The following is an 18,483-nucleotide window of genomic DNA, read 5'->3' on the forward strand; positions in this document are numbered from 1 at the left end:
CCGGCTATTCTGCTGTGGCAAGAGGGTTTTTTTCCACCTCTTCCCCTTCTATCCTAATCCTACCTGGACTGGGTCTCTGAGGGTCAGATTCTCTCACCACCCCAAAGCAGTGCCCTGTCTGCTTGTTACGCTACGTTTGCCAAGCGATCCTTATTCCCATATGCCTGCAAAGAGTCGCATGAATGAGAAGGGTTGCATGAATGAGTTTGCAGCGCTCATACTATTTCGGTATAAACTTCAATGTGAAGTGTCAGTTCCCACTGATGTGGACATTTAATTGCTCAGGTGCATCGGTTTGACTGCTGGCTTTAGGGCTGTGCATGGGTCACTCACTCGAGGATGAAGCTCTTCCTGCAGAGGTCTCTCTGCTAAGAGCTGGCAAGAAGAGAGCTGGACGGATCCAGCCTAAGGAGCGGGAAGAGGCTTTGCCCTGCATTGCCTATTGATCCCTTCTCCCTGAATAACAGGGTTCTTCCCACGTCTGGAAATGGAGATGTTTTCCTTTGGCAGGAATGCAAATGTTTGGGGGGTGTTTCTTTGGCTGCTTTTTCTTTGGCTTACTTCTTAATGAGTTCCAGCATCCGGACAAGTGTCAATAGCAAAATTGTGTGCAGCGACTCCCAGCTTTTAAGGAACTGTGTATCTCAGCACAGTTACTGCAGGAACCTCCAGTGGTGCCAAAGGACTCTTGGAACCAGGACCATGAAGGAAACCATCTCTTCCATTACTGGAGCAGCAGGAATGTGACCCAGGCCCATCCCAGGCTGCATGGGCTGTCCCATCTCATCCTCATGGCAATGAAACAAGCAGAGTCAGGCAGCCACAGGGCACGGTTGCATGGGCCAGCTGGATTTTTTTTTCCATGCATTTTTCCTGCATTTTTTTCCATGCAGGAAAAAAATGGTGGGAGCTCACACCCCTGCATGGGGGCTGGCTTTCTCCCCACCGTAAAGCTGAAGGCAAGGCAGTGTGATGGAGGAATGGCCGCTCCCTGCTTCTTCCCGGGTTGGTGGTGCAGTGTCTGCAGCTGCCTTTTAGCTGGGAGGTCGCAGCTCTGCAGAGGTATAAATCTTTAAGCAGCTCAAGCGTGGCTCGCTCCTTTCCTCTGGCAGCCTCGGTGTTTAAGCCGGTAAGAAAGATGGGGCCACAACAGAGGACGCACTGCCCTGTCCAGCCTGGTGCAGCACCAAACCCCGCGGCCTTCCCAGAGCTCTGGAAATGCAGGAAATCTCTGGAGAGGTCCCTGACAAAGAGCTGCATCTTGTACCAAAAAAACACATCCTCTGCCAGCTCCTTTGTTCTCCTGTGTGAATGCAAGCCCCTCCAGATCGTTATTGCTGAAGTAAAATCCCAGCTTCGTTAGGAGCATCCAACCAGCTGAGCAGGCAGGAAGCGTGACCAAGGCTTGTGCTGCGAATAAAGGACACGTCAGGCTGTTTATACTCAAGGGACAGAAACAAAGCAGTGCTGGAGGGTATCTGAGGTTCGCAATGCATTACGTCAGCTGCACAGTCCCATCTGCCTGATCTTCCCCAGATGCCTGCTCTGGGAGAAACTCTGCAGGTTTGCCTCAGTGACGGGGAGCGGCCGCACTGCAGCGGGCCGCAGACAGGGCAGGGAGGCTGGTGACCGTCACACCATGACCCTGGGGCAGGTTGTGGTGAGGTGGCAGGGAGAGGAAGGCCATAGGACATCGTGCTGGGGCAGGCCACCGGCACAGGGGATGCATGCCCTCTTGTGCTGCCAGCTGCGGGGCTCCGCTGATGGCCCCGTCGCTGCTCTCACGGGGACGGGCCAGCACCGTGTCACCTCACGCCGCCTGGCTGCTCGTGGGGCACGCAGGGACTCCTGCACTAAAGGCACGCCTCGGGCAGAGCATGGGCATCTTCTGAGGATAAGCCAGCTCCACGGCCATTGCTGCCTGCTGGGTTTACTTGGGAGGGAGGTGCCCCCAGGTGTAGATTACTTCACCTTCGCTGGGGGGTGACAACACAGCCCAGTTTTAACCCCTGAGCATGTGGAGGAGGCACGGCAGCCATCTTGGGATGCCCCTCACAGCCTTGTAGTTCATTTTCTGGGCAAACAAGAGCAATCCCGGCTGTGGGAGGCCTTGCTCCCTGACTGGGCAGCCATGAGCCCTCCCACAAGGCAGGGGCACTGCCATGGGCACCTTGGGGGTGAGGCCTGAACGTGCCCCACTGCCCCCAGCAGGGCCAGCCCTGCCTGCAGCCCCAGGAGCAGTGTGGCAGCTGTCCCCAGCTCTCTGGGGTTTTTTCCCTGCCAAAAAGTTCATTCTTGTCTCCAGGCCCTTGCGAAAGCCAGGCTGACCCAGTCCGTGGGAATCATCACGGACAGGACGCAGGTGAAGGGAGGGTGCAGGACATAGCGTGGAGCCGCAGGAAAAAAGACAGAATAGCTCAGTTTGGTTCACATAACTATTTCTTTCTTTTTAATTATTAACTTGTGCCTTACAATAGAAGAGGAAAGAGTGTGAGCAAATGATTTGCTGGTTCCAGGAACTATTCTGGCACCACCGAGAGGACAGTAAGGTCTCGTGATGGCAACCTCGCCAGGGCACCGACACACAGCACACGCGGTCTCCGGCTCTTGCAAAAGCGATCGCTGGCAATTTTAAGGCATTGAAGGAAACCTACGGTTGTAAATCCTACATCAGATTTGGCACACGTCGGAAGGCTGGAGCGGAGGCGTGGATGCGATGTTTGGCAGAGCGAGCGGTGGGGCGGGCGCTGCCTCGCCAGAGCCGCTGTGGTGCCCAGCTCTCCCTGCCTCTCGTGGGGCTTTTCGGGGGCTGGCACCGGGGGCTCGGCAGCACCAGTGCTGTGCCCGATGTGCTGGCTCCTGACCAACAAACCCTGCGCATGTGGCTGGACTAACACTACTGAGAAACAGACAGTCATCAGGACACACACACACACAAAAAATGTTCCTTATTGTTTAAAATGTTAAGTGGCTCCTAGACCAGAAGCGAGGTGTGTTTATGGCTATTTCTGTGCTTCTGGGATTAAAAGTATACGGCTACAGCTTAAGGAAGAGGAAACACTTTAGCTATATATGGATTTGGATAGTAAGTGAAGGTCTGTAGCCTTAACCCTAGTTGTAGTTGAGTTTCATTGCCCTTGCCACCCCCTCCCCAAATTGCAGCTCGGGCAGCAGGATCCCCTTGCCCCCCACCACAAGTCCCCGTGCACAAAACCCACCAGCATGCACCCAGCGACCTGCAGAGCACGGCCGCACCTGATTTGAGAGGGAGCAATGTGTCAAGCTCGGCCTTCGCCTTTCCAGGAGCATAGGGGGCTGCCGAGCCCCATCCCCATGGGGCGCAGGTCTTTGGTGCAGCCTGGTTCCCCAGGGGCAATTAAAAGGCCGAGTGGAGACTGCTCCCCCTCAAATACAAAAGGGACGGGGTCCCCACCATTACATTTTTGCATTTGCAACGATTCCTCCACGCAGGTTTAATCTCTCTGCTTTCTTGGCAGCAGATGTGGTCCTGTCAAGCATTCCAGCCCGACCAGATGATATCTTGGAGGTCACTTTAACAACCTCGCCTTGCTCCTCTTTCTTGAAGGATGGAGTGGAGGAACGAAAGCCTTGGGGCTGGAAAGAGTAAGTGGGGTTGGGGAAAGGGTTTAGTGCTGAAAGGCCCACGCTTCCTGTGCTGAAGAGGGTCTCCTCTCCCTCCAGCAGCTTCCTGCAATCACAACAGAAGGGAAGAGGTTAGGCTGGGGACACCTCATGAGAGACACCTTCATGGTACTGGGATGCAACTGGTTTGGATGGAAACAGACCCAGGTCTGATTTCAACACGTGCCAGGCTTCGCTGGACCTGAGGCTCGGGCATAAAGCATCAGCCGCACCTGAGGGTATGACAAACCTGAACATTTCCCACCATCACCCAAGCCTGTGGTGGAAACTGGCTCTGACCAAGCTGTGAGCTACCCATCAGCCGTGCTCCTCCTCTGTATTTCTGCAGTACCAGGGAGGGGCAGGAAAAGGCCCCTTCTCCCAGTATTTGTCCCCTGGGTGCAGTACAGAGCTGAGCACTGTGGAGCTGGTTCAAAATAATATGTTTCTGCCAATAATTTTTGGAACACTTGTGAGACCAGCTCCATCCCCTCCCTTCAGAAACCCCAGGAAAATAAAACTCTGAAGCACAGAGGGACTCGGCCTTCTGCACTGAGGTGGACTTTGCAATGGGGACATGTAATGGTGCCTATTAAAAACCACTGCCTAGCGGAGCGGTGGCTTGGAGGAGCGGGGCCGGAGCAGCCCTACCTGTAGGCAGCTATCTCGATATCCAGGGCCATCTTGACGTTCAGCAGGTCTTGGTACTCCCTCAGGTGCCGGGCCATCTCAGTTTTGGTGTTGCGCAGGTCATCCTCCAGCTGCCCGATAGTGTCCTGCAGGGAGGCAAAGGCAAGCGTGCTTTTTTTTTTTTTTTCTATGGGTTTTCCGCTCTGCACATCCCAACCAGGTGCTTATGATCACAAAATCTCACACTAACAGGGATGGAAAAGCAGGCAGAGCACCAGGTGTAGCTTGTGAGTGTGAGCAGTTGAGGGGGCTTTAACCATTGATGGTTTTCTGTATTTTCCTGTCTACTGCAGGGTCTGTGAGATGGGAGGTCAGTGGGAGAGCCCAGTCTGGCAGGGACAAGGCAGGCACTGCAGAGGGATGGGATGTTGTGGGTTTAAACACCATCAAAGCAGGTGTTGGGGTTCATGGGACCAGACAGGGTGCTGGGGGTGCAGCGGGTGGCCTGGGGAAGGGCTGCAGTTGGTGACCAGGTCTGGGACACTGGGCTGGGGCGGTGCCCGAGGGCCTCAGCCCCTGTTTTTTATTTTATTTTTATTTTTTTTACCCCAAATGCACTCAAATATCTAAGCCTCAGGCTGCTGGCCTGACAGCAGTAAAACCCGCTCCCACGGGGGATCTTCCCAGACCAAATGGTTCCCTCTCACAGCCGCCGGGGCATGGGCAATGAGTAAGCAGTTTGTAGCGAGTGCCGTGCAGCCCTGCCTGCAAAGCCCTGCAGTGGCCACTGCGAACATCAGCTCCCCGGCCCCGACTCCCTTTCCCTCGCCTCCTGCTCCGCCACTGCAGCGACCGAGCATCGTCCTGCCACGCCATCCCCACCCTGTCCCTGTCCTCATCCCTGCTTGTCCCCTCCTTGGTGTCCTGCATCACCTCTGTCGTATCCTCTTAGGATAGCCTAAGAATCCAATAAGGAGGTACGTCCCTGCTTAAACAGTTAATAGAAAAATTTTAAAGGCTCATACAACAGGAATTTTCACTTTTAAGATAGACTTCTATCCTTCTCCATCAGTTTCAGGGGAATTATTTAGCTCCTATTCAGGCACACTGTTCAGCAGACTCCCAAGTATTACCACACACAGCAGATCCTGAGGGTCACGTAGTGGGAAGCTGATGTTCTGTAGCTACATCAATCTGAATTATGGTGCTGTTTAATCCAGCTGCATTATTTTTTTTTTTTCCAGTTGATTCATTCCTGGAATCCCTCTTTTCTCATGGCATCAAGGCTATTTAAGAAGATTATTATGTGTAATCCTGTCATCCACTACAGGAAACATTGCCTACTTCCACAGTATTTGTTGAGGATCCCAGCTACTCATCAAGATTGCAAGCAGCTTGGATCTACAGCCCTAGCTTCCTAGACAGCCTGGCAAAATCTGGCCTCCATGACAAGGCATTACTTGGCTGTGAAACAGCAGCAGCCTTCGGGTATGACGTAAGGCAGTTGTTTCATTATTTAGAAGGAAATGGCTTGATTTAGAAAAGATCGCTTAGTAGCCATGTAATAGAGCACTCTTGGTGATTATTTTATTTTAAATCATGGATGTTCTCCCTGTAGCAAGAAAATGTGGTAGTATTGTGTTAATGGAGTAAGAGAGATGGAGGGCTTGGTGCCTGCCACACGTCTTTCCAAGGGCGTAAGAGATGCTGGGAGCTGGCTGCAAATTCAGCCTTCGTGTTTGCAGGGCTCCAATTTCTGCAGCGCTGGTGCCAAGGGCCAGGCCACAAGGCGAGGGGCCAAGCCTGAGCAGACGGCTTCGAGGAATTACCCACGGCGCTGGGCAACGCCTGGGCAACTCCAGGGCTGATTTTAGGGATGGGGCGGGAAGGGGGCCATGCCCCGAGCTGTGCTACGGTGAGACCTGCGGGGAAGGGGTCGTGCAGGGGTGTCCCAGCCCCGCCTGTCCCCCTCCCAAGGCTCTCCCTGCTCCCTGGGGTGGTGAACAAGGGGTGGATGCAGCGAGCTGGTGCAGCTGCCGGGGAGGGGTGGGGGGGGACGAAGGCTGCAGGACGCTGCCGGGGGAGGAGGGCGGCACCCGTCTCACCTGCAGCCCGGCGGCCTCGGCGCTGTGGCGCTCCTCCAGCTCCTGCAGCTGCCTCTCGAGGGACTCGTGGGCTCCCCGCAGGCTCTCCATCTCCACGGCGCGGGCTTGCAGCTGCCTCCGGCACTCGCCCACCTCCCTGCGGCTGGCCCGGACGGCCTCCTGGCTGCGAGCCGCCCTCTCGTGGAGCCCAGCGCAGCGGGCCCGGTACCAGTCCTCGGCCGCCTGCAGGTTGCGGGCCGGCAGCGCCTCGTACTGGGCTCGCAGCTCCCGCAGAGCCGCCGCCAGCTCGGGCCGGGCGGCCGGGCCGGGAGCCGGGGGGTGAGGAGCGGCGGCGCGGAGCTCGGCCCCGAGCTGCTCCAGCTGCTCGCCGTGAGCCCTCCGCAGCGCCTCCAGCTCCTCCCGCAGCGCCTCGGCTCTCCGCTCCAGGTCGGAGCGGGCCCGGGCAGCCCCCTCGGCCGCCCGCTGCCGGGCTCGCAGCGCCTGCTCCGCCTCGGCGCGGCCCCGGGCTTCCTCCTCGCAGCGAGCCCGCAAGCGCTGCGTCTCCTCGGCCAGCCGGGCCCGCTCCAGCGCCGCCTGAGCCCGTTCGCCGTGAGCCTCCTCCAGGCGGGCTCGCAGGGCCCGCAGCTCCCCGCCCAGCGCCTGCCCCAGCCGCCGGGGCTCCGGGGGTCTCCGGCGCAGCTCCGCCAGCTCGGCGGCCAGCGCCCGGTTGCGCTCCTCCAGAGCCCGCACCCGCTCGATGTAGCCGGCGAAGCGCTCGTTGAGGTCCCGCAGCTGCTCCTTCTCGCTGGGGCGAGGCGGGACCGGGGCCGGGACCGGGACCGGCATCGGGAGCGGGGGCTGGGGGAGGAGGAGGCGGCGGGAGGAGGAGGAGGAGGAGGAGGCCGGAGCCGGCGGCGCGGCGCTGCCCGAGCTCATGGCGGGGAGCGGAGGGAGCTGTCCGCGGCCCGCCGTGCTGAACGGGGCGGCGGCGGGAGGGGAGAGGCGGGGAGGGAGGGAGGGAGGGGCAGAGGAGGGCGGGGGGAGGGAAGAAGGGAGGGAGAACAGGAGAGAGGGGTGGGGGGACGGGGGGAGGGATGGAGGAAAGGAAGGGATGGAGAAAGGGATGGAGGGATGGAGGATAGGATGGAGGGACAGATGGAGGGATAGAGAAAAGGATGGAGGGATGGGGAAAAGGGTGGAGGGAGGGATGGAAGGATGGGGGATAGGATGGAGGGACAGATGGAGGGATAGAGAAAGGGATGGAGGGATGGGGAAAAGGGTGGGGAAAGGGATGAAGAAAAGGATGGAGGGTTGGAGAAAAGGATGGAGGGAGGGATCAAGGGATGGAGGGATGAGGGAAGCGGTACAGGGAGAGATGGAGAAAAGGATGGAGAAAAGGATGGGGGGAGGGATGGAAGGATGTAGGGATGGGGAAGGGATACAAGGAGGAACAGAGAAAAGGATGGAGGGAGGGATACAGGGAGGGATGGAGGGATGGAGAAAAGGATGGAGGGAGGGATGGAAGGATGGAGGATAGGATGGAGGGACAGATGATGAAGGGATGGAGGGATGGGGAAAAAGATGAAGAAAAGGATGGAGGGATGGGGAGGGGTAGAGGGAGGGGTGGAGGGATGGAGAAAAGGATGGAGGGAAGGATGGAGAATAGGATGGAGGGACAGATGGAGGGACGGAGAAAAGGGTGGAGGGACAGAGAAAAGGATGGAGGGAAGGATGGAGGGATGGGGGAGGGATACAGGTAGGGATGGAGAAAGGGTGGAGGGGGTGGAGGGAGGGAGGAATGGAGGGATGGGGAGGGATAGAGGGAGGGGTGGAGGGATGGGAAAAGGATGGAGAAAAGGATGGAGGGAGGGAGAAAAGGATGGAAGGATGGAGAAAAGGGTGGAGGGAGGGATCAAGGGATGGAGGGATGGGGGAAGCGATACAGGGAGAGATGGAGAAAAGGATGGAGGGAGGAAGGGCTACAGGGAGGGATGGAGGATGGAGAAAAGGATGGGGAAAAGGATGGGGGATGGAGAAGAGGATGGAGGGAGGGTTAAAAGGACAGAGAAAAGGATGGAGGGATGGAGAAAAGGATGGAGGGAGAGAGGAAGGGATAGATGGAGGGATGGAGGGACAAAAAAAGTCACACACAAAGAGGCAGGTGGACATGCCAAAGAGACAGGCCCTGTTAACACACACACACGTACACAAGCCAGAAAAAAAAGATGAGCAGATGTGTGGAGAGGTGCGCACAGATGCGCATGTGAGGAGAGGCAGAAACGCAGAGGGAAGCAGGCAGAGACGGGCAGGTGGAGAGACAGGGTCAGGCGGGCACACAGGTAGAAAAAGAGGCAGGCACACACGCACAGCTGCTGCACACACACACACACACACGGACAAAGCGCTCATCCCTGCCAATGCTCAAGGGAACCCACACCGTGCTGTGCCTGGTGAAGGTGCCCCAGGAGCTGGTCCCAGCTCCTCTCTGCCAGTGGGGACTGGGGTCCCCCCAGCAGCTTGGGGTCTCGGTGGGATGTGGCCGTGGGCAGTTGGAGCGCAGGGGGGTGCAAGGATAGGGACATGCCTGGAAGGGCCCCGTGACAGGAGCTGCCAAGCGATCAAGGGAAGTGGCTGGTCACTGGCAGCAACATCACAAAACGTGGCCATGAGAGGGGAAAACAGCTTAAAATAACTGTGGTCCGCACGTGAGGAACACTATGAAATGTGCCACCAGATCTCCTGCTGCACACACACACACACGTGTATAAATCCCTCCTTACCCCTGGACATCTGTCCTGTAGGGCGTAGGAGGAATAAGAAGCATCAGCAAGCCCATTTTAGGTCAGTGACTGCATGGATCATCCCTGCCCTACCCCATCCCTGGAAGAGTTTGAGGCTGGATGAGGCTTTGAGCAACTTGCTCTAGCGCAAGGAGGCCCTGCCTGTGGCAGTGGGTTGGATCTAGGTGTTCTTTAAGGTCCCTTCCAGCCCAGCCTGTGATTCTGCCCCCTTGTGATTCTGTGATCCAAGCGTTCACGCCATGGGCCTGCAGCCCGCCTGGTCCCTCAGCATCAGCCCGGCCCAGGCCGCCAGGCTCACACCGCTGCTGCAGAAATCCTCCCTGCACTCTGGGTTGTTTCTTTTCAGGTCTTTCACATACTTCTCACACGCAAAGTGTGTTTAACCACTTCCTCAACACCTGTTGCTTTGCATTACTACATCCTAAGGGAGGTTTCTGCTACCAACAGTAACTGATCGAGGAACTGGGAAGTCACCAGCTCTGCTTAGTTATGTGGCATCATTTTGATGACTTTGCTACGGTGATTACTATTGATGATGAAGGTTGCTTTGGTTCTGTCTTGTCTGCAAAAGCAGAGAGGCCTTCCCACTTGTGCTGACATATGGATGTGATCTAAAAGCAGACGTAGGATTGGTAGGACTGTCACACTGTCCTGCAGGAAAAAAAAAATATATATATATATATATATGATATATATGCAGGGGTTTCTGCAGGGACAGCTGACGCACAGAGTAAAGACCATGGTGCTGGAACCCTTTGCCTCTGAATGGATGAGGTTTTCTGGAGCTGGAAGGAGCCAGACTTCTTGAAACAGGTGGGACCTGAGCCAGCTGCCAGCGTGACTGCTGGCTCAGGACTGCTGACTGTGTAGCTGAATTTATTGACTCAAAGGAATTTGAGTAAATAAATGATAGTAACTGCTACTCGTGTGCAGAACAGGGGTGCAGCTGCAGCCCGTTGGAGCACTGCTTCTTTCAGAGTAAAAAGGTGGCCGAGACTTTGGGATCCACCTCTGCATGAGCTGTCAATTGAACCTAAACCCATCCTAGGTGGTTGGCTCCCAAACACAACCCCCTTGTGAGCTCCTTTAGCACTTGGCACAGGTCTCAGGGGCTGACTTGGCAAACAAACCTGTGAGCTGCATATCCTCAAGGAGGGGCAGAGCAGCAGCATGGCCACGGCTTCCAGAAGGAGCTGTGTCCTGGCAGCCTGGGAGGATGTCCTTAGATGACACAGACCCAATCCCCAAAACTTGACAAAAGAAAGAGGAAGGGAGAGGGGCATCATTGCAATGTTTTGTGTGGTTCTGTACATCACGTTGTGTTGTCTAATGCACAGAGAAAAGCCTTGAGAATCCAATCCTTTGGCAAAAGGGGTGTGTATGCACTTTGGACTCCAGCAAGTGCAAGTGTAAACCTATGGCAGGCTGTAGACAGCAGGAAGACACCTTAAAACTTTGTGACTTTGCACAGCATCCACCTGCTGTTGGGGCTCATTCAACAGTTTATCTCAGGAGCTGCATTTAGCTTGGGTTTGTGATTAAAAGGAAAGAGCTGTCCTTTCAGCTGTGCACACACAGCAAATGGGATACACATCTTCGGTCCAGTCTCCAGCACAGTCCATTAAACTCATGCTCTGTGTACGTGTTTTACCACCTGGCTTCACAGCAGCAGTGGCCTGGGAGGGAAATGCTTCCCAGCTGCTGAACTGAGGGAAACTGAGGGAAAACGGCAGATCCAAAGTGTTTGTCAGGAGTCTGCTGCCAGACCTGCCAGTACAGGCAGGTCTGGCCCCCTTTGGGAGAGAGAAACAAGGATTTATTTGCTGAATCATGCAGACATAAAACCACTAATGCAAATGTAAAAATAGCTGTACTGTCTCCCTCTAATTCAGGAGCAACTCAGGAGTTTGTCAGGGGCAGTGGGAGATTTTTGGGGAAAGAGCAGAGAAGCGGCACAGAAGCTTCCTTGGTGCAGCTTCTCCAGTTCTGGCCCTCTGTGGCTTTGGAGCTCCCCAGGCAGTGGTCACGTCCCTGTGTTTGCCATCCCTTATCTAATCAGCGTAAGGTCATGTCCTGGATGCCACCATGCTTTGTAATCTGCAGTTGGATAATATGCCTTGTGAAAAAACATCATCTTTGCACTTCAAAGTTGCTGCCAACTGATTTCATTTAATGCCTCTGGTTTTGAGACAGTGACACCGCTGCGAAAGTTTGTTCCTGCCACCTTCCCCACCCCATCTATGATTTTGCAGATCTCTGCCTTATCCTCCTTGGTCTCTTTCATAGGCTGAAAGATTTTAATCTATTTAATTTCCCTTCATAGGGAAATAATTTAATGCTTTTTATCATCCTTGCTGGCTTCAGCATGTCCTCCGTGGGTATGTGTTGGAAAGACACACAGCCCCACACACTGCAGGATGGCACAGCCACAAGGATGTGCGGAAATGAGCTCCCAAATCGAGGAGGACACATCTCCAGGTAAAGCCACTCACTTTGGTGCCCAGATGAGGCACCCCAAGACAAACCCAGGGCACACGGAGGTGCAAGGCGGTGGCTTGGCGTGCGCGGTGCCCACAGGCGGAGCTTCCCACCCGTGTGACACCCCCGCTACTGTGGCCGTGTGACAACTGAACTTTTTGATTTAGCCCAAATTAATGGTGAATGTTCCAGGCCTGTGCTGTCAGGAGCATCCCCTCCAGCCCCTCTTGAACAGGGTGATGGAGTCTGGGGGCCGTGAGGGCCACGAGACCTGCATCCAGCCCCACAGCACGGTTGCGTGGCATGAGGGTGGCTCGGTGCTGCTGTGGCCCCGAGCGGAGCAGAGGGCAGACCAAGGGGAAGCATCCTAGGGGGGGACAAGGGGAGCAGGGCTGGAAAAGCCGTGCTGGAGGAGAGAGGTGTGCAGGAGCTGAATGGTGGGAGGGGAGAGCGACATGAGCAGGGGGTTTGGGAGCCAATGGGACCCTGGGTTGCCGAACCCTGCGGCCCTGTGGGGACACCCCGCTGCCATTTTGGTGGCACCAAGGTAGCCAGGACCCTGCTAGGGCTGAAGGAGAAAGGCTGGAAAGGAGGGCTGTCCTTCCTTTCATTTCCTTTTCCTCCTTTCTTGGAGGTCTTTTCCAACCTTAATGATTCTTTATTTAGGGCCGTGCTTTAGTGGGTGACATTGGTGGTAGGGGGACGGTTGGACCAGATGACCTTGGAGGTCTCTTCCAACCTTAATGTGAGTCTATGATTCTGTGAAAATGGGTGTCAGCCCCCACATCTCCCACACGCCCCCTCAGCTCGCCCTAGCCCGCCCTGCAACCACACTCAGGCACAATTAGCCCTTAATTGCTTTATTTTAACGAAAGCTCGGGTTCCTTCAGCCAGCTGAAGGGAAACGCGGACAGCCGGGCTTGCAGGGCCGGGTCGCGGCCCCACGGCTTTCTGCGGGGACAACGCCAGGCCTGGGCGGGGCGGGGGGGGGGGATACAAAGGGAGCCTCCGTGCGGCCGTTCCGCGGCTCGGCACTTTGCCGCCGCTCCCTTGCGGCCAGCCGCCGGCCTCGCACATTCTCCCCGCTCCCTGGCGCCGGCCAGGGGGAGGGAGGGGGAGAGGAGGAGGAGGAGGAGGAGGGGCGGGGCGCGGGCCGCGCCTGCGCAGTGCCGCCGCCGGGGCGCTGCGGCAGTCGTGCGGGGCACTTCTTCCGAGCGCGGCAAGGAGGTGAGAGCGGCCCGGGCGCGCGGGGGCAGTGCGCGCGCGCGCGCGGGCGGGCGTTGCGCGTGCGCGCGCCGGGCGCGTGGCGGCGACCGTTGGAGGGGACCGTTGGGGAAAGGGGGCGGGGGGGGGTGGAGAGGGAGCGGGGCGCTCCCCTCAGCCGGGGCGGGGGGCTATGGCCGCGGCCCGGCGTGAGGCGAGGGGGGGAGCGGGGGGCGTGTGGAGCTCCCGGCGCTCGCCCCCGGCCTTTCCCCGTCAGGCGGGGCGGGGAGGACCCCGGCAGCCCCCGCTGCTGCCTCCCGGTCCCCTCCCCGGCAGGACGCCCCCCGCTCCCAAGTTCCCTTCCCTGTCATCTCTGTGGTGGTTCGGGTGCTCTTCGGGTGTCTGTCTGTATCCGGCTCGGGCTAGAAGCCAGGCACCAAATAACAGTTAAAAAAAAAATAAAGCAACACACAACCACTTTCCTCTCATTTGCTTATGCCTTTTTTTTAAAAAGAAATTTCCCTTTTGTGCCAAAAATACTGTTGCAAAAGAGATGACGGAAACAATCCTACACGGGTTTCTGACAGACTGCGTGACTTCGCAGGGCAGTGCAGTTTCTTGTAGCACAGGCTGTTTTTAAAAATTCCTGGAACCAGCGAGATGATGAAATCCGCAAGTTTACTCCAGCGCTACTTTTCAGAAGGCTGCCAGGCTGGATGCTGAGGATCCTTTCAGACGTGGTCTTGGGGACATTCCTCCCAAGGCACGGTTATTACTTACTTTTTAAAGAAGTTTATTTATTTATTTATTTATTTATAGCTCTGGAAGATTTACCGTTTGAACCTCAAAGATCGCGATATGCTTTCTAAGTGACTGCATAAAAACGTCTCCTTCTTACCTGTGTCGGTTTAGTATAACATCTTGTCACCAGCCGAAACGTGGTGTTGATCCGTACACCTCTTTGCTCTGGGAGCAAGGAAATATGTAATGATCAGTGAACGGATTGAAAATAGGAAGGGTTGCGGGTCTTTGCAGGTGCTGCACGGCTTTACTGAAAACCAGAATCAAAACTCAAAACTGCATTTTGATCTCCGGTTCGCGAGCTGAGTTTGTGGTTCCAGCAATGAGGAAAAACCGTAACGTTTTACTTGCAAGCTCATCCGCTTCGCTGCGGAAGTCTGTCACAGCCCTTGTCAACCTAAACATATTTTAGAGTGGAACTGCTATTTAAAATAATCTATTGCCATTAGTCCTGACTCCAAAAGATCATTCAGGAACTTGCTGGTTTGATTAACAGCAGTTGGAGTTTGTTCAAGCATGGACGTCGTTTCATTATATAGTACAATACAACCTTTACTCTGTATAGCTTCATTCAAGCAAATTGTATTGCAAAATGCACCACCGAATTACATTTAAAACGCTCCATTGAATGAAGTACAATTGCAGAGACAAATGGGAGAAAAATTGTAAGAATGGGAGAAATGTTTTCAGCTGAGGTTTGAAATTCAGAGCCCGCTAGTATGTTTGCTTTGGTAGCTTTAGCGTTATGTACAATGTTTCTAGGATATACACTAGCAAAAGTCAGATGCAAGCTGAAATTTTCGCAGGCAAATTTCCAGTTTATAGGCAATCTTTAACAACAAAAATACCTTCAGTTGTTGCTCTTTGTCATGTTTGATTCCTAATATAGCTGTGAAATGAAAGTTTATAAAACCTTCTTAAAAACACGATATATCCCAGCCTTTCCGGATTTAACTTCAAGGGGAATGTTTATGAAAAAACAGAAACCTTAGTTTGGTGTTTACTGGTAAGCACCATGGTATTGTACTCTTCAGGGAAACATGGAAAAGAATGTTGTATTTCCTTCAGAAAACTACAGGTATGTTATTTTTGCATCTAAAGTAAAAGGGAAACAAGCTATTAAAATACGGGGTTTTGCTGATGTTCATTGAAAAAGCAGATAGGTTTATATGCTCACCTCATACCTGTTATTTGCGGGTCAGCTTAATAAAATGCTTCGCTTAAAAAATGACACGTGGGTTGTTAGTTTGCAGGGAGCTGTTGTCTGGGGATGGCCCAGGGCTGGCCGTAGTTCCCTGGGGCAAACGGAGCCGATCCGCAGCGTTTGAGCCCCCCGTGCTCTGTGGGCACGGAGAGCCCCTTCTGTTGTATAAATTTGAAATGGGGGAAGGCTGTGGGATCCGGGTGATCCAGAACAGTGCAACCAGTCGCTCGCCACTGATGGGGTCAGTCCTACAGAGCCCATAGGACCCACGGCAGCATTGCCACGCAGAAGCTGCTTGGCCTGGGGAAGGTGCGTTAACGGGCTCCAGCCAGGCTGCAGTGGAAAGTTGTCATAGGAACTGGCTTGCTGTTTGGCAGGGCCATGCCTTGTCTTCACTCGTTTGAAAGCACACCTCCGTAACTAATCACCTCGGGATAAGAACCTCTCGTATGCTGTCCGGCACAAACCCATGAAGAGGGCCAGGCACTTCGGCTCTGCCCCAAGGGAAGCTGAGGACAGCGCTGTACGTCAACAGAGGACAGCCTGGGTGATGTACCTTGGGATGAGTTCACAGTGCCTGCTCTGCGCCGTGCCCTTGCCTCGGGGTGGCTCACGAACGCTGGCTGTCCTGATATAAACCAGCTGTGGCTTTTTTAGCGGTGAGAATAATAGGACAGAAAACCGAACGGAGTGTGCCCGGGAGTGGAAGCCTTGTCTTGCTCTTCGGGATGCGTTCGGGATGAGACATGTTACTAAGTCAGTGCATGGGAATTCTTCACTTACTGTCTGTATGGCATCTATTTTATAAATTTTATTTATTGTGTCAGCATCACAAACATTATTTGAAAATGATGCTTGATATGGCCGTGGTCTCAGTCTCTAAATGTTGGCTATTCTGTGCTTAAGGATATCTTATTGTTTGAGTATTTGCAAAGTGCACATTCATATAAATATTTCTTGCTGTAAAACGTCTGGTTTATGCTACTGAAGAAGTTATTATTATGTGTCATGACTATGATGCATGTAGCAGTCATCTGTATTTTGCTTTTTAATCATGACTCGTTAACTGGAATGGTTCCTAAAACCTTGGACTGTGTACTCTGCATAGACAGCATGTATAACATGACTCTGCTTTCTTAACACAACTGCAGAGACAATCCAGTGTGCACAATAAATAGAACTTAATGTACAGTAAATAGATGTTAAGCAACATCTGGAAAATATTGCGCAGGTATTTAAGGTAGCCACTGTAAGCAATTGGTAATCCAAACCTGGCTGCGTAAGGGTAGTTATTAAGTCTCATTCACGTGTTTGCAGGGCTAAAAAGGTACTTGGGAGAGCTGGCTGAGCAAAGCTACGGTAGGGAAAATAATTTTTTTTATATGACAGCGTGAGATCGAGAAGGGAACCTGAATGATTCAGCCTGAAAACCCACAGCAGTCTGTGTCTGCTGCTGACTGCTGCATCTGCCCGCTCCCTCGGTGTGTAACGGCAGTGGGTGCACCTCGCTGTAAGGTCAGCAACACGTTTGCCCCGACTTCCTGGACGCCTGGGTCCCCACGTGGAGGAGCAGTGCGTGGCTGCGTGCCAGCCCTTGCAGGCCTGTCACTTTTTTTTCAAGTCTGCTACAGAGCGGTGGAGGCTGAGCTTGTTCCTTGCTGCTGACCTTAGCTTATCATCCTCCGGGCACGAATACCTGCTGCCGGATTTACCGGCACCGCCGGCCCTCTTTTGGTAGTTTCATCAGAGAGAGGGTTCTGACCGAGCTGGGGAGGTTGGAAACCCCGCTGTGCTTATCTGTGGGCTGCCTTCTGTTAACATGTAAGCAAAGGAAGCAAGCTGGTTCTTACCTTGTGCCTCTCACCGGCTAAAACTGCTTTAAATTCTGCAAAGGTGTGAGCGCATTAAATGTGGAGAGCAGGAGTCGCAGTGGTGTTGGTACACGAGCGATCTGTTGGTTTCTTTTTGGAAAATAAAGGAGGTGTGGGCACAGCTTCTGTAGGCAGATGGAAGGAGAAGGGGAGGCCCAAGCTGATGTGATTCTTCTGGGATTTGAAGGTGGCACCAAGGTGTGAAGTGAGTTAGTAGAAACAGATGCGTGGGGACAACGTGCCCTAGCACTGCTTGTTTTGTACCCAAACTGAAAATAGAAGACTGTTTTGGTGTCCAAAATTCCCATTCTGGTTCATCCTACCACTTCCGATTTATTTAAAAACAAAGGTTCCTTGAAGTCATTACGCAGTCCAAACTTAGCTTAATTAAGTTAGAGAATATTCACCGCTCCCAGCTGTGTTCCAGCTCTTTTCAAACAAAGGCGTACTATTTTGCATATATGCTTACTACCAGATTATCATTAAACCTTACTTGGCACAAGTGGTTCCGCGGAAAGGAGAAAACAGAGACTTCCTGTACGGGTTTCTGCGGGAGGCTCCCAAGTAGAATGGTTTTCCACTGTTTACTTAAGAACAGCCCTTTGGATTAACTGGCTTTGACCCAGGCCTTGTACTTCTCCTTGTTATCATTGGCATAACACATGAAACACTTGAGATGCATTATTGCTGCAGTTTCAGGAAGCAAATCCTCGCCGAACCCTCCGTGAAGGTACGCTTCCAAAAAATACTTTCCAACCCGGGTGGTCCAGCCCTGCAGTTGCGGAGGGCGGCTGCTGAGGCACCTTCAGGGCGGGTTGCCCCTTTTTTGGGGTGAGCTGCTGCCTTTCTCCAGGCAGCAGCTGCTGCCGGCGCTGCTGCGGTAGCCCCAGCTGCATCCCAGCTGCACGTGCTGGGTTTGGGAGGGAGCGGGTCTGCTGCTCAAACGGGTATTCCTTAGCGCCTTCGGAGAACGGGAGCTGTGGGTGGCGATCAGCTCGTATGTTACTGCTTGGACCGGGTGCCTCTTGGCTTTTGCATCAAACATAGCACATATGGCCGTGGAATTTGACAAGAGAAACTTTCTAATCGGCTTCTAAAATAACCTAGAACAGCAGGTAAATTCGAAGGAGAGAAGACGGATGATTTAGTACAAAGCATGCCAAAATCTCTAGACCAGCTGGATTCAGCTGGTGTTTGGGTCAGTTCAGCTGGTGATGAGTTGTACGTAGGCATGCACAGAAATAATTAGGAACATGGGGTCAGGGAAGAGCATGTGAATGTTCTGCCCTCAAGAAACCCAAAGAAGCACTGAGTGAGATGTATGCCAGTGCTTTGTAAACATAACGCAGGGATTACCACTAACAACATCAAAGGGTAAGTGCCAGTAAACTAAACTGCAGGTAATTTTGGAAGTTGGTAAGTGAAACCAGTTGCAATTAAAAAATAATAATAATCTTTTTAGATGTTGGTTCCCTTTCTTTTTTCCACCTCCCTCTGAGATGGTTTTTATCCTTTTTTTTTTTTTCTCCAGTGGAAGATCTGTATACATTGGCAAAGGTACTTCAAGTGTTGCTTTCTGAATTTTCCAGTTCACCGTTTTGGATATTGCAGAGCAATTCAGCTCAATTCTATGCAAAGACATATGTGCCTATAGAAGTCAGAGCAAATGGCTGCAAGAGGTGGTCCTGAGCGTTCTGGATAAATCCTGTCCTTTCTGACATCCCATGCAGTGTTCGCTGAGACCCGTTAGGAACAGATACCCATAGCAG

At 53.7% G+C, this 18,483-nt stretch overlaps 2 protein-coding genes across 2 annotated transcripts in view; one reads left to right on the forward strand and one right to left on the reverse strand.

Moving 5' to 3' along the window:
• Positions 1 to 2,421: 2,421 nt before the first annotated feature.
• INA (internexin neuronal intermediate filament protein alpha) lies at positions 2,422 to 7,364 on the reverse strand. The gene is made up of 3 exons (XM_048060396.2): positions 6,378 to 7,364; positions 4,294 to 4,418; positions 2,422 to 3,709 (listed from the first exon to the last, which is right to left on the reverse strand). The coding sequence occupies exons 1-3, from the start codon at positions 7,290 to 7,292 to the stop codon at positions 3,436 to 3,438; spliced, it is 1,314 nt and encodes a 437-aa protein (XP_047916353.2). The 5' UTR covers positions 7,293 to 7,364; the 3' UTR covers positions 2,422 to 3,435.
• A 5,372-nt stretch (positions 7,365 to 12,736) lies between these two features.
• Positions 12,737 to 18,483, forward strand: part of NT5C2 (5'-nucleotidase, cytosolic II) — a 58,655-nt gene continuing 52,908 nt past the window's right edge. The window contains exon 1 of the mRNA XM_067000893.1: positions 12,737 to 12,862. The gene's annotated coding sequence lies outside the window, so the exon portion shown is untranslated. The remainder of the gene's footprint in view (positions 12,863 to 18,483) is intronic.

This window comes from Anser cygnoides, chromosome 7 (genome assembly GCF_040182565.1).
Source record: "Anser cygnoides isolate HZ-2024a breed goose chromosome 7, Taihu_goose_T2T_genome, whole genome shotgun sequence".
NCBI classification, from domain to species: Eukaryota; Metazoa; Chordata; class Aves; order Anseriformes; family Anatidae; genus Anser; species Anser cygnoides.